Source organism: Rhinichthys klamathensis, unplaced genomic scaffold, assembly GCF_029890125.1.
Source record: "Rhinichthys klamathensis goyatoka isolate OS25496 unplaced genomic scaffold, OSU_Roscu_1.1 h1tg000275l_1, whole genome shotgun sequence".
NCBI lineage: Eukaryota > Metazoa > Chordata > Actinopteri > Cypriniformes > Leuciscidae > Rhinichthys > Rhinichthys klamathensis.
The window spans coordinates 3,318,398-3,334,779 of record NW_026606794.1 but is presented as its reverse complement, the minus strand read 5'-3'; the positions used below and the strand labels follow the sequence as shown (position 1 = coordinate 3,334,779).

At 36.1% G+C, this 16,382-nt stretch overlaps 1 protein-coding gene across 1 annotated transcript; it reads right to left on the bottom strand.

Annotated features, from left to right (window-relative positions):
• Positions 1-2,244: 2,244 nt before the first annotated feature.
• copb1 (COPI coat complex subunit beta 1) lies at positions 2,245-14,769 on the bottom strand. Its single transcript, XM_056268556.1, has 22 exons — positions 14,620-14,769; positions 13,531-13,680; positions 12,782-13,011; positions 12,511-12,680; positions 12,314-12,428; positions 12,117-12,209; positions 9,522-9,659; positions 9,306-9,425; positions 9,109-9,216; positions 8,322-8,468; positions 7,984-8,129; positions 7,701-7,797; positions 6,331-6,491; positions 6,132-6,252; positions 5,797-6,024; positions 5,525-5,704; positions 4,543-4,687; positions 4,337-4,456; positions 4,089-4,234; positions 3,905-3,994; positions 2,834-2,989; positions 2,245-2,584 (listed from the first exon to the last, which is right to left on the bottom strand). Exons 2-22 carry the CDS (start codon positions 13,619-13,621, stop codon positions 2,525-2,527), a joined length of 2,862 nt encoding a protein of 953 aa, XP_056124531.1. The 5' UTR covers positions 13,622-13,680; positions 14,620-14,769; the 3' UTR covers positions 2,245-2,524.
• Positions 14,770-16,382: the final 1,613 nt, after the last annotated feature.

Genomic DNA, 16,382 nt, shown 5'->3' with positions numbered 1-16,382 from the left:
TGCGAGTGCGATATTGCTTTTATACAACAGTTAATCCAGTATCATGCAAGAGGAAAATTAATACATAAGTACATCAAAGGAACAAAAACCTCTTAATGCAAAAGTCAAAACTCTCACATTATGACTCACATCACGGAACATTTTCATTCTTACTGTGCATGTATGATTAAATGTCCCCTACTGTGTTTGTTTGTAATTTCAAAACAGAAACCGTAGCCTACAGCTTTGTCATTTTGTGATTCCCCACTCAGTTAGTCATTGTAAAGACAAATGTGGCTGGCCAATCAGTGCAGCATTTTCAAAGGGTGCTTGATGAGGCGGTGATGATACTAAAACATTACTACAATTATACTTACATTTAGGATTTGCCAGAATACTGATCTATTTCAATGCAGTGTTTACAAGGAGATATATAAACCAGTTGAACTGTGCCCAGATTGTAAAACTCTCCTCTTGGCCTCATGACACCACAAGCATAACTATTTATTCAAACAGTGTTTTAACTGAATAGCAAATATAATGGAAAGCTTGGATTATATAGCCTCTGCTAAAACTTTTATAAGCAAGGTTTGCAATTTTGAAAGAACTTATACAGTGTAGAGGTTTTCTCTTGTTCTACAATCAAATGATTAGACTTCTTTGTATTGATGTATTGAACATGTTGAAATGTTTGTCTCACGTGAGCAAGGGGAGCTGACAAGTTACAATATTGATCAAAGTCTCGTTCTGAAATGGCATTTTCAGGAAAAGAGCTGACGTGTAAAGATGTCAAAGAAACCATTCAAGCTCCAGCTTTGTGTCACTGCTATAGGGAGGGTCTTGAGTGCTTTAATTATGACTTGTGCTCAGAAGAAATGGAATAACAGTTACGCGTGCAGATGTTGCACAAAATTTGAAGCCGTCTGCTTTACATGTTGTGAAAAGAAATTGTGCGAATGTGCAGTACAAGCCGAACCTCTTCATTTATAGTGCTTACTTAGAACTTTATTACCTCATTTTCATTGGCTATGATTTTATTACATGTATAATATAACAATATATAAATCTGGGAAACTCATAAAACTCCAGTAATATCATTTTTATGAGTAATGTTCCTTCTTATAAAGAATAATGGAATTAAATGCATGACCCATCTCTCCCACCCTGCATGAACCTAGAAACTACTTAGATCTAATGTATCATTTACATCAAAAACTGCTTCCACGGCACTTTATGAGACAATGGTGACCAGGTGAATGCAGTGACTACATACACTTCCGTTCAAACGTCTGGGGTCAGATAATACTTTCATTCTGTAAGGATGCATTAAATTAATCAAAAAAAGCATTTATGTTGTTACAATAGATTTCTATTTCATACAAATGCTGTTTTCTCACAAAAAAAAAAAAAATTACGTAATTATGTTTTCCATAATTACGGAGCCCTAAAGAGACATGGTGAAATGGGGAAAAAAAAGAGATGGGAACACAAATTATTTTGAAAAACCCTCAAAAAACGTTTTTGATTGTAAAATGTTTTGCGTTCTTCAACAAAACATTTTGCGAGCGAACAGTTTCTCGAGGGAATGCAAAACTTTTGAGAGGAAATGCAAAAGCATTGTAATATTTTTTACTCCCATCTCACATTTTTTCCATCACCATGTCCCATTAGAGGCTCCGTACTATGTTGATAATAAGAAATGTTTCTTGAGCACCAAATCAGAAATTTGATTGATTTCGGAAGGATCATGTGAGACTGAAGACTGGAGTAATGATGCTGAAAATTCAGCTTTGCCATCACAAGAATAAATTACATTTTAAAATACATACAAATAGAAAAAGGTTATTTCAAAATGTAATGATATTTCACAATATTGTTGTTTTTACTGAATTTTTAATCAAATAAATGCAAATGGTGAGTATTATACCCTTCTTTCAAAAAAACATTTAAAAAAATTTATGTGGCTCATCTACTCAGGGCAAAGCCATGACCTTGACGCCTTCGTCCTTAATATTATTATGCATTACGCAGATATGAAAGTTATGACTGACCACAAGTCTTATGAGTCCAAGTCATCTAAGAGGCAGGAGACCATAACAAATTCTCAAGATTCCAGAAGATTTTCTTCAAGAGAACACATCCTTTGTTGTGTCAACTGTGGTTTAAGGGCAGTACTGTTCTTATACTTACAAGTGACCCAATTCATAAAAAAGGGTCATTGTAAGACTATTCGTTTAACAAGAGAATAAAAACGCTTTCGTGGTATATGGTGTGCAATGTTTATTGAAACATGATTACAGATGAACAGGGTCAATCCCTTTTAGAGCAGTTAAGAATCGTGTTGGTAGAAAATGTCAAAATAATCCCCTTTAGACATATTTTATGGGATTGAAGAGCTTAGAGCTTGGCCACAAAGCACTGCATGTGTACGGCAGTCTGGAGGGACACAAACAAGCGATAGGGAAAAAAAGACAAGACGTAGGATAACGGTAACGCTTTTTAGTCGAATCTCGCCCTTTGGCTCGATGGCCTCAGTCGTTGGAATTTATGAGTGAGACTTTTTCTGAGAGAGGTTGATCTTGTCACCCAGACTCAAAGCCATACCCTATTAAAAAAACAAACAAAGAGGAGTTATCAATCATGCAGTAAAACATCACATAGGGAGATTAAAAAAACATACAAAGGCATATCAGGATAAAAAAAAAGTTATAAAAGAAGTTACTAAATCCATTACTGAAATTATAAAACATTATCCACGCCTGTAGGCACAAAAATGCTAATCCAGCATTTAGTATTTACTATAAAGATCCCAATGCCTTTTAATTAAAACGGTGCAAAGGGTAAAAAACATCACCTGGCTTTTGGCTCGGATGCGAATATGTCCATTGACTGGGGCATCAGGTCCCATGTGGATTGGCTTTTCGATGCTTACGTTTGCAAGGGCATCCTCTCCAAATATAGAGCGAGCATACAGATTTGCTGCCATGAAGCCACAGATACCGGACAGGGCCTGAGTTACAAAAGACAAACATGAGATATGAATGTAAATGTATTATTAAATCATAGAGGGGTTTACTCAGTGTTGGGCAGCAACTGATTACATGTAATCTGGATTTCGTAATAGGACTCCAAAAAATGAAGTACTTGTAATTAGATTATATTACATTTTAAAATCCTCGTAATAGGACTAAATGACTTTTTTTTATTGATTACATGTTATTCTCACAATGGCAGTAAATTATTCATAATTCATTGATTCTCTCAATTACTTTTTGTTTTATATTTTCCTTTCTTAAAAAGCCTACTGCTTAAATACGTTCAGAAGGTCTTCCAGGTTTATGGAATTGCACACACAGACCAGCCACTACCCATGAGCCGATCACTGAAAACTGAGACTCGTGCAGAAGATCACTGGATTTACAGAAATCATTTGACTTTTAAGAAGTTCTCAACATTGCATATCTAATCAGCTCCTGATGACCATTTATCTGAATTATCACTCAATGAGTCATTTAACCATGGTCTTTGGAAGACTTTAGTATTTCAAACAAATTCAAATGTACAAATTCACTTAATTTCATACTTTTCATTAAACTCGCACGTTTAATTCAGTTCCATCACAAACCCCAGTCTGGGAAACCCTGACGTAATGTAATTTTTAATGCACTTCATGTTGTAGATAAAGCATGGAAATTATTTTTGTAACTTACATGGTCAAATATTATCCGATTCAAAGTAATGTGATAAACAAGTTTAGGTGAAAAGTAATCTCAAAGTAGTCAGATTATATTACCGTAAATGTGTAATGTAATGGATTATGTTACTAACTAAAACGGTCATGTAATTTGGAATCAGTAAACGACTAAAAATTGTAAGTAATCTGCCCAGCAGAGCGTTTACTGTTCTCATCAAGTGAGTATTGTACCTTCTCTGGGGTCAAGCACTTCATGTTGGTGGACCCAAGAATGTGTTGGAGATACTCGGTCAGATCTGTGATGTTGGTGTTGACGGTAACCTGTGTGGAAACAAAACAGAACAAATTCCAGCAAGCAGAAAGGAGATAAACGTAGCAGTTATCCACAAAGAATTTACCAGTCCCCCAGACTTGCCTTATTTTCCCACTCAAATTCAGCCCACATCTGTCTAAACTCAGCATCTGTGCAGGAGGCCGGCTGAATGTAGTCCATGATGTCAATGTGAATGTCGCTGAGAACTACGCAATTTCTGTCACTGGCTGCTCCTGATACATCATACACTGCAAAATATGTGTTTTTGATTATTGAACTGATTCCAGGTCCTACCTCAACAACAAAATAGTACAGGTTTAAATAAGGATATCTACATATAGTCCACAAACCTATGTTTCCAAATATGATGCCATTCTCTGTGGAGGCCACTTTCACATTAGCTTTGATGTTGGCAAAGTCGTGAGGAGCCAATGTGAGAGGAGATGGTTTCTCAACCAATTTAAGATCACCTGGAGTTTGAGGAATATATTCAGTAAAAGATACACCAAAAACACACTAACAAATTATTTTTATGGATGAAAGGAACAACTTGTACCAAGTGTTGCCAGCTCCAAGGTACAGTTCTGTAGGGTGTCGCTAGTCTGGTTAACAACCAGGACATCCAGGACGATGTCATACTGATTGACATGTACATAAGCTTCTGCGTACACTGGATCTGAGAAACCAGTCAATTGGGTGACCTGGAAGAAAACATGAGATGGTTCAGTCTAGGACATGGTTTTCAACCAAGGGGCAGGGCCCAATAGGGGGCCTCAAGATAACCTAAAATGATTTAAAACGAGACAAAACAAGCTATAAAAGCTAAAAATAAAAAGTTCATATTTTAACTCACTAGCTCAACAGCATTTTTTCCCTACCGCCCTGGATATATGAGGTAGCCTAAGTTTAAAATGGCCATTTCTGGACCTAGAAAAGTCATGTAAATTCATGTTACATAGAGTTGGATCATTGAAGAACATTCAGCTTTTAAAACTTCTGGAATTAGAAAAGGTATTTATTTTAATTAGAATTATTTTAGTTACTTAAAAAAAAAAAAAAAAAAAAATCTATGGAAACTCTTAGTTTCTGTACATTTAAAATAAGCATCGAAAACAAAACTTACAGCTGATGTACTAGAGCAAAGCTATTTGCCTATATGGGGAGGGGGCCTTCAAATATTGCTGTGGTCTTGGAGTCAAAAAGGTTGAGAACCACTAGTCATGGTAATCTAACTGATAAACAAATGCAAAAAATATAAAAGCTATTAATACATTGTAATGAAAAAGATCAAAACCGGCAATTCAAATGCTTTTCTGAAGTACGGAACTATTATATTGTGAGATGCTGTAAATGGACGGAACACTCTTAAGGCTCCTGCCTGATGTGACATTTTAGTGTTAAAATTCCCATCAGATGAACCAACATGCCCTCTGGTGGTAAAAGATGACAAACTACAAACAACCTTTCCAATTTTGTCACTATCATAAGAATACGGCTTGTACAGATTCAAAAAGATACAAATAAAATCCTCCAAATACCTTATTAAGTTTAGAAGCCAGAGGGTCTGCGGCTTCTTTCCTCTGAGTATTGCCCATCGCGGCCAGCAGACTGAGTTGGAACTGATCTTCTTTGGACGCCATCTCGCTCTTAGCGGTCAGCTGCATGAAGGAGATCGGATCATCCGCCTGAACAGTCACGTTACGCTTCTCAGACTCTTTCTGATAAAACAAGAAAAACAACATAATTCAATATCATGGTCACAAATGATGATCTTTTAATCTAAGACATTATCCAACATTATACCATATACCTTCTGAGACAGTTTCTCTTCCTCCAGTCTGACAGTGAGCATATGGGACAGGGATCTGCGGCACTCTTTATTAAAGATGTCGTTCATGAGGGGCGAGCATTCGGACAGGACTTTAAGGCACAGCGAGATCCGTTCCACGTCATCATCGGTGATGGGCTTCTTGGGTAGAGACGACTTGCCCAGATGGAGCACAGTGGCCATGAACAGCATGGCCTCTGCCACAAAGGACTAAAAACAGCAAAATAACATTTATTCTACCACAATTAGACACATGAATAAATAAATTGACAGTTTAGTCACTGTTTATGGAATGAGGAGTTTTAAAATGAATTTACATTTTGTCTTTTTTTGTCCTCGGCAAGGGCAACATAGCGCAGGGCCACTTTGGTGAGGGTGGTGGCCAATGAGGCAGCAACGTAAAAGTCTCCATCCATCAGGAAACCCCTTAGAGGAGGCCTACAGAATAAAGGGATATTTTAGAGATGTAATACGGAGGACTATCTCCATAATGTATCAGTAAGGGGAGATAATCACCTGTCCTCTTCTTTCTTGGATGGCCTGCTGCTACTCAGGGCACTCTGAGTGACGTAGGTGCCCATTTCTGTCACCAGCTTAGGAGCTGGAGTTGCAGTCATCTCCTCCTCAGGTTTCACTTCTCCAGACTCCTTCTTCAATTCATTCTCCACGATTGGTATCTGAATAAGAAGAAAGAACACATAATATAAAACAATTTAATGTTTGAAAGCACTATAAGGTGTAGAGACATTTATAGAGGATGTTAATCGCAATTTTCGCAAGAGTCAGCCGTATCTCAGTTTTAGATGTATATTGTGCACTGAATCATTCACACTATTGTTTTCTGTAAAACTGCATATTTTGATAAATAACTATTATATTAATATAGTAGTAGAATTGTTATATTCAGGGCCTCGCAGTTTCTGACAATTTAATTTCCATTACTTTTCCAGTCACTTGTAATGACTGAATAAAGATTTAAAAAAATATTTTTACAGCAATCACACTCGCAATAATGGTTTCTATCCAAATAAATAGTTTTATAATATTATCTAGTATTATACCGACTGTATAACTTTTCATAACCTATAAAGATATTAATTTCCAAGAATTTTCCAGACCTGGAAATCACATTTTTGAAATTCCCAAATATTTCCAGAACCATGTAAACCCTGTATATAGAATATTAAAATTGTATTATACAATAACATATTTCTGTCCTTATTTCACCGCATTTTGTATTGCAACACTATTTAACCCTCGAGCCTTCCACTCAATTTCATTCGACTTGATATGGTTACTATCACTCTGAAGGAATTAATTTGACATTTCAGTTGTCCGAATTCATTTAGGGCTTGTTCCGGACAAGCATTAAAGGGTCATGAAACCCTAAAACACATTTTTTGAGCGCCGTGATGAGTTTAACAACACTCACAACGTGGGCCATAGATCATATACGGACTAGAGTAAGCGTGTTTCAAGTTATGGACATATTTACTCCAGTGCTCTAAACATGAACCCGCACTGTGTATGCGCACATATTTAATCACGTCTTCTTCAATTTAAATATATGTGCAAATATGGACGTTGATACAGCCGTACGTTTGACGATGAACATGATGACACGATGAATTATTCTGATACACAGAAAACAATGATGTAGACCAAAAATTCAAAGAACAATGGACAAAAAAGTAACTATGCCTTTATTCTTTTTCTCTGTTGAACTGACGCGTGTAGTTTGTTCAGAGACTGTAGTGCTCGTAAATATAATGAAAATATGATTAGACCTTTTAAATGTTATTCCGCGTTCGGAACACAAAGTTCGTGACACTTTAATGACGAGCTCTGGATATGACAAAAGCGATGCAAATCAATGTACTACAGACCTCTCCCAAAGATCTACGGACTTCTGTCATGACACTCTGGATGTCCTCTTTAGTGCTGCAGTATTCACCCAAAATCCACAGAGCTCCTCTGTAAATCCTGCAACACAAAAGTCCTTTTTTTAAAAATCACTGCAATGCATCACAATCCCTTTTACAACATTAAACAGGACAAAGTACTATCAAGCGGTCTAGAATAATACACCAATTAAGTTTTTATATACAGATGATCTATGTAATTGGATTTATCAAAGTTCTAAGGAAGCAGTTAAAAAGCATCTCTTACTTGACCGTCTTTATGGCATGGAAAACCTCCAGCATCTTCTCAATGATGAGAGGTCTAAGGTTGTCAAACCTCTGAATCGCCTCTCGCACAAACTCCAGCACATCGGCTGCGGCCGCCTCATTAGTGTCACTCAGGAACTCCATCAGCTGTGGCCACACAAAACACAAGAAGTGAATTTAAGAGTAAAGATGAGAAAAGGGCTAGATGTTTTAACAGTAAAAGTTAAACAGTCCACCGATCTGGTGAAGTGTGTAACTTCAATTTCTTTGCTAGTAAAGAATATTTTGAAATAGTTTAACTGTAAAAAAGCATTCTGAGTGTTCAGTCAGTAGACGTACCACAGGGATGACATTGGCTGCCATGTCAGGGAAGCGCACACTACACGAGTGGAGAGTGCGAACAAGCAGCTGCCTGTACTTGTCTGTGTCTTCATGCTCTGTCACGTTGTTGGTTTTGATGACTTCTTTCTTTAACACTATAACCAGCTGCAGAAAAATAACAATTCAGGCACTTCGCTTGAATAGGAAAGTGCAATTAGTTCATAGTAATTATTTGACATTGTATAAAAGACTTTAATTTTGTTCATTGTATCTTCTTGATGTTATTTCTCCATATAAAGAGACTAAATGGGGAATGGGATCCAGGATGTCAAGTGACAAACTCAGAAAAAAAAAGCACTAATAAAGTAATAGAATGGAAAATTATGGAGTTTTACACTAGACTTTGAGTATGCGAAATGAGTTTGCATCACAAACCTGCAGCTTTACAGTTTGTGTACTTTTAATTTAGCTAAGAGGTCACGTTATGACGTATCGTTCTATTGGTCAAATCTACTTGTGATGCAAACCAAACTTGTCCACTAAACTTGAACTTGAGAACACAGCAAAATGCAAAACTTCTTTGGATGAGTCATACAGACTACTTTTATAGTGCTTTTACGGTTCTTTTTGGCCGTTTACAGTCCCTGTTCACTTTCTTTACATGGAAAAGAGTGGCCAATACATTCTTCAAATTTTCTCCTTTTGTGTTCCACTTAAGAAAATAAGTCATACAGGATTGAAACTACATGAATAAATGATGACAATCCTGATGATCCATCCCTTTAAATGGCATGTTGTCACACACCTCCTCTACATTGCGGGATGACACCAAGTCCAAGGCCAGCTGTAGGGTCTTCTTGCGGACCTCAAGATCGGGAGTTGTCAAAACCCTCAGAATATCCATCACAAGGTCCTACGAGCAGAACAAAGCACCAAATGTCCTGTTACTGGTCTCATTTGTGGAACGAATGGCTCCTCAAGAGGTGATGAACTCATGTGTACCTGCAGCACACGCTCATGTGTGGGGTGTTCCTTCAGCTCAATCAGCCGGTCCAGAACAATGAGTTTCACGTTGTTGTCGCTCTCTTTAATGATCAGATCAATGTAGCACTGAGCAGCAGCCTGAAACAAAGAACATTCAACCAATGTCATTCCACTTTATTTTCCACCATGCAGAAAACGTATATATGGGAACAACCCTGGTGTTAGACACTGTACCTTGATGGCGGTGGGAGCACTGGACAGAGTAACCAGAGTTCCAGCTGCTTCATATTTTACAGCAGGACTGGATGACTGCAGCAGGTTGTATATACAACGGATGAAACGAGCTCTCTCTGAGGGGTTGGCATGGCAGACCTAAACAAATGTAGAGATATAAAGTAGACAGTGAGAAGACTGTTTTCTATAATCTAGACCAGTGATTCCCAACCCCTGCATCCTGGCATACTAGTGGTTATATTAAAAATAGTAATCACGTTTAATGTAATTACTTCTTTTAATATAATATTGAGTTTTAATATGCCATTTGAAGCAATGCATGTTGTGCAATTTTGTTATTTTAGTGCTTAGTGGTGAGCCGTGGGATTTTTTACTTATCAAAACTGTGCCTTGGCAAAAAAGAAAAAGAAAAAAAAGAGGTTGGGAAACACTGATCTAGACCACCTGATAATATGCAGTGTGCATAAACAGCATAATGCTGAAGAGCTCAGCATTTAATTAATTAAGCATTAGGAATAACTGTGCTGTTGATGACAGCAGTTCTGTAAAAGAGTATTTTATCAGTAAATGTGGATAAAAGCACAAAACTTATAAGGACCACCTTCATTGTGTTTTTGTCCCTTTAGAGCTTAACAGCCCATGGTCACCATGAACTGTTGTTACACACAAAAACTATTAATATTCTTTTTTTTAAATACAGCTTTAGCATACAGCTTTAAGACGACATAAGGGTTAGTAAAAAAACACATTGATATTCATGATGTATTCTTTCACCCTTATTCATGCATTTAAGAGGCAATTAATTACATAAAAAAATGCAGTGTTGAGAATTTAAAGCTGCAGTCCGTAGCTTTTCCTCTTTGTCGCCATCTCTCTGTTCGAAATCTGTAACTGCAGTGATTCGCGGAATTATCATCTTTACGTGGGTTGTAAATCGGCATGAAACAGTGCGGATGAACACAGTGTTTTGAGGCGAGTGCTGCTGTGTGGATACTGTCATACAGAATCACAGATTCACTTTTTGAAAGTTTGACCAACATAAGAATTTTCATAAGAAAATGTCTTCTGAACAAGTAACATCCATTTTTGTTCTGACCAACTAAGGGGGAAAAAGCATTCGACATGATAAGCTTCGTTAGATTTAATCAGCGCGATTTACAGCAACCGTGCAAATTATAGCCTACTTTGTTCTCAAATTGTTCATGTTAACAACATCAGCATTGCGTGACTAATGTTAAATTTAATGTGTTTTATGGTTAGCAGCTACCTGTGTAGTTCAGAATTCATATTCTCCATAATAGCAAAACGAGAAAGGCACAACAAAGGAAACTCCATAACTGTGTGAATTAAGAAAACGTACTGTTACACGATTGAACTATTGAAATGTCTTAACTTACTTGTTCAGCAGAAAAAAGCCGTCTCTTCTTCCGTTTTGAACCCCTTCAAAACACGGAGTTCACGCACTTTTCAAAAGCCCCGCCGATGTTTAATCCTTGTGTTCGCATTAGACGGTTTCTTTCTCTTTCTCTAGGCACCTTAAATCCGAAGTACGAAGTCTTTTAGGTTTTATAACTGCTGAATCTCCAGTTGACACTGATGATTGTTGTTTGGATCTTTCTGGATCCGCCATAAGTTTAATTATGTAAAGTGCTGCGAGAAAAGCCTATACATCTAAACATCTCGTCACGCGCAGTATAGCCGGCTAGCCGAAACTTTATGTGTACGGGTGTGACGTAATGACGCAAAGACATGCTCGAATTTCCCGCAGAAACCCACCAGTACCACTGGAATTAAAATCATTATTACAAGCTAACCGTTTTGACTCTAGCTATGGCAAGCAGATAGTTTTGACCACTGGCAGAATACGTTTTTTTTTATATAATTATTTTGGATTATTTTTAACTTAAAAAAGCTACGGACTGCAGCTTTAAGGCTGCAAAATTTTACCACTATATCGTAATTGAAAGTTTTGAATTCTCAACACAATTCAGCCATGAAAAGTTAATAAATGTCACTATTTTCTCATTTTAAATTCCAAGCAAAGCTTATATTAAATTTAATATAGTCATTTTAATACCACTTATTTTAAACATATTTATAGTTATATCACTGAGACAATAATGCCGAAACAGCTCAGAAAACACCTGATAAAATTGGAATAATTCATTCACTGAAGAGGCTTAATTGTGTGAGAACAATAGGAAAACATTTGACCCCTAATGCCCAGCATTTCATTTTTGCTACGCCTACAAATAATTTCTCAAAATTATTTACGTTCAAAATGTCAAGGTATGCAAGCCTTTACCCATCACTAGACATTTAGAAATATTAGAAAATATTACATATCAAATACTTATTTTGTAAATATATAAATTTGTTCTAATACTGTTAAGAAATGTGTCAGCTGGCTGGTGACATATTGTGTGACTGTTGTTGTGATCAATATTAGAGTGTGAGCAACTGTTATGTGTTGTTTTTACCCATATTTAAAGAAAGTTCTATATTTAATTGCTTTATACTTACAAAGCAATCCTGCTACGCTGGGTCTCTGTGGGTTAAACAAGAATTACTTTAAGATATGAATAGACACCTCACCTTATAAATTAGTTCCACAATGACGAGCTGTAGAATGTCTCCGAAAGTATGCACCTGATCAATACATGTGCTTAGGTAGTCCAGAGCTCTATCCTGCAAAAATATATTAAAAGAACAGCTACTTAGCTTCATGAGATTCATTCTTGTAACAAAAATTATATAAAATAATAATTATTATTATTAATCAGACTGTGTACCTGATCTGCATGAATCAGCATCATAAAAGCATTTCTCTTGCAGCTTGCATCTTTCTCATTTACAAGAAAATCATGAATCAGCTCAGGAGCATCTGGGATCAAATGCTCAAAGTTCCTAAAAAAATAATAAATGAATAAATGAAAATGGTCTCTGATGTTTGTCTCTCACTTGTGCACACAAAGATCCATCAACACACCTGTAGATAGTGTAGATGGCCAGGACTGCATTGCGTCGTACGTAGCTGTGACGGTGTTCCAGACAGGCGCGGATCGCTGGCATAAGGGGCTCCAGCAGCTCAGATTCTTTCAGCTTGCACAGGAAGCGCAGGGTAGAGCCACGGATGAACTCATTGGGATGCTGGAGATCCTACAGATGCATAACACAGATGGCATATTTCAACAAAGAAATAGACACAATATACCCCCACAATAAGCAATACACATTATAGCTCCATATGTCATGCCTACCTTCCTGTAGGCATCACAGACCAAGATCATCTCCTGAAGAAGTTTGCCATCAGGAGTAGTTTTGGGAACAATCTCCCAAAAAACTAGGAGTAGTTTCTTAATTGTGTGGTCCTGCAGAGGCAGCACAAACCGGATGATGGTCATTAACAGGCCTGGCAGTTTCTCTCCATTCAGGATCATGATGATGACCTTCTTCAAAGCCTCTGTCTTGGCTTTGATTTCTCCCTTTTCTGTTTTGACAAGAATAAAAGAGGAAAAGTGTTAGGGTGCATTTTAACCCCCACATTTACCACCTTTCAAAATGTTGGGGTCAAAACCTTTATTCAGCAAGGATACATTTGCATTAAGTTGTTCAAGAATGACAGTCAAGGCTTGTACATTGTTCTAAATGATTTAGGTTTAAAATAACTGCTGTTCTTTTGAACTTTCTATGAATCAATCAAAGCATATTAGAACGATTTCGGAAGGATTGCGTGACACTAAAAACTGGAGTATTGGCTGCTAAAAAATTTGCTTTGCCATCAAAGGAATAAATTAATTTTTAAAATATATAAAATTGAACATTATTATTTTTAAACTGTAATAATATTTGATAATATATTATTGGTCTTACTGCATTTTTGACCAAATAAATGCAACAAGAGACTGTTCTCAAAAACATTAAAAAATCTCAATCGACCCCAAACTTTTAAAGCGATAGTGTGCATGAAAAAAGGGGTTAATATCAAATTACTACACATGTATATTACCTAAATCAGTTTTTAAGCTGACTTCCGATGGTGGTTCAGAGTCATTGGTGACATTGATGAGGGTGTAACACACATTCTCCGCGGCTGTCATGATGTCAGCTCTTCTTCCCTTCACGAGACTCCACTCAGACAGAATGCCTATGAGGTTTCCTAAAACAAAGGTTACAAAATACATTAGTAAAAGTTCAAGTGAATAGTCATTTAATACCATAAACAAAAACAGCCTTTGAAATTTAGTCTATAATGATGTGTGTAATGTAAAAACTCTGTTGAAATTATGTATATTGTTTGGTACTTTTATACTTATTCATGTACATTAAGTGGCCTGAGCAGAGCACTGGCTCAAACAAAGCGCTATACAAATAAACAGTTTTAATAGAAGTTACTCAATTGCATGTCACAGCAGGACATGTAATGTCAACTTGGTGGTGCCCATGAAGGACTACCAGCATCATGTACAATAAAACCCATTTTCTGTAAGACTGTTATAACTGGAGTCACCTTATGTAAGTGTACATCGTTTTAATTATATTTCTCTAAGTTTTATTATGTAAAACTTCAACCTCTTCTCACGTATCTTGCACTTCAAAGAACACCATGATACTAAGACATATACTAAGTATATGTGCAACTACATAAAGCAGAGTCCAACTATACATTCAACTAATGTCGACCGTGATTTTGGAGTCTATCTATCCTGTTAACAAGATTTTTTTAACAAGATCCAGTCAGAAGTCTCACGGTCTACGGCAGCACTGGGATCCACTGAATTAGCAGCTAGTTTGAAAACCCTGAGCCAGCCGTGAAAAAAGGCCGATTTGTACCATGTGTGCATGTATTATAAACACGAAACGTATTAATATCAGCACTTCTGTCTAATAACACATATAGATAACACAGTTAATGTTGTAGTTATATTACTGATTGATTGCGTGATCAATCGACATCACTGCTGCAGTAGCAGCTAGCACGCTAACAGTCTATGATAAAAACGAACACAGACAACCGGTGATTATTGTCTGTGGCTTAAAATAACAACAAATTCGATTTTTATTAATGTGCTTTCTTGTTAAGCTGTTCATTTATTACCTTTCAAATAGGTCTCAGGTCTGTCTCTTCTGTATGCGCATCCGTGTCTGGAGAGATTCCGATCCTTCCGAGTGACGTGGAACCTGACTGACTTGGCCACATCAATACTACAGCGAGCGAGGGGGACCACACTACACGGTTACACAAACGCGAAAGTTTGTTGCAGCGATTACGTTCGTGGCTGTGGTGTGTGTCTGTTTGAGGTTATGTTCTACTGGTTTATACTGGAATGCTATTCTTAATTTGCCTTGTGTTAGTCAAGATGTGTAAGGTAAAAACAAAACCTAATATTTGTTGCGAAAGGGTTCGATAGTATAAGCTTTTTGTATTCGTTGATCTGAGAGTTATTATATTTATTAAAAAAAAAAAAAAAAAACGTTAGCTGCTGTAAATGAAATAAACGTAAACTGAAATAAAATAATATATCAAAAAATAACCTTGTTTTATTTCACTTATGTCCAGGCAACTTTTCAATTTAATTTATCTTGATGTATAGCCTATAAAATAGCTAAAACTAAAACAGAAAAAATACCCTAATAAAAACTATATAGACAAAAACACACAATAAAAATGTATAAAAACTTTATTTAAAATTAAAATGGAATATATAAAAACAAAAAGTAATTCAAAATATTAATAAAAACTGTAAAAGCATCTCAACGATACTAAAACAATACTGGTATGAAACAGTAATGGCTAATAAAAATACATTTATAAAATATTTTGTCTCTTCTATTTCTATTCAGTGTCTTGGCCAAAAGACAGGCCTGTTGAGATTACTACACTAAGAAGGTTTTCAGTAGCATTTTAGTTCTCTATTATATTTACCATTCAATCTAAATATTAAAATATTCTCTCATTGTTTTAACAATTAAAATAATATTGGAATAATACATTTTATCCCATATATATTTACATTTACAATGTAACATTATTATATTTTTTATTACTTTACACTGTAAGAAAAAAAAACTGATATACTGGTAATTTTCTGCCAGTTTACATACATTTCGTTTAACCCTTAAACACAATACAATGCGCAATTCAAAATACTTGATTAATCAATATGGAACATTCCTTCATATCAACACAGTACATTGAAGCCTTTACAGAGTGCATACATTTGTGTATGAATATCATGTCATAGCCTCATGCTGAACTGCTTTTTACCATAAAAACTTGGAAGATACATTATCTTCACATGAGAATCACTGGTGGTTTATTGACCACTTATGCAGTTGGAATCATGGAAAAGCTCTTAAGATAGCTGTGGGGATTGCAGCACAGAAGTGAATAAATGAGGTCAATTTCATGCATTATGGAACCAGCATTAGTCTCCATCTTTTGAGATCATAATTGAACCATAATGCGAGAACCACAATTTCAAACCAATTTTCCAGCCAAATGCATGAATTGTTCTTGCTCATCAATATGGAATAAATATATTACTTTTTCATAAACTTATATCTGGATCTTTTTACAAATGTGAGTCATTTTAAGAACATTAAACAAACCATTCCTTGTGTTCAAGACTTTTCACAATACAGCTCCTTTTTACCTGAAGCATTGGCATTGGAGGGACTTTCCCTTTTTTTACAATATGTTTTTTTTAGGAAATAGAAAAAGATGTTGACTGAACAAATACAAAAGGATCATGAGGCCATTTATGTCCCCCGGATTTCTATACTTTAATCGTATAATCTTAAGGTCAGTTCTGTCTTGCAAAAAAAAAAAAAAAGCTTCAGTATTAACAATGAATGTTG

Bases quoted from the DNA above. Each gene is read 5' to 3' on its own strand.
- copb1 (XM_056268556.1), bottom strand. From the start codon at position 13,621: ATGACAGCCGCGGAGAATGTGTGTTACACCCTCATCAATGTCACCAAT. The intron at 9,217-9,305 runs GTACACATGAGT...TTCTGCTCGTAG, and splicing joins CACATGAGCGTGTGCTGCAG to GACCTTGTGATGGATATTCT. The intron at 2,585-2,833 runs GTGATGTTTTTT...TTTTTTTAATAG, and splicing joins GCATCCGAGCCAAAAGCCAG to GGTATGGCTTTGAGTCTGGG.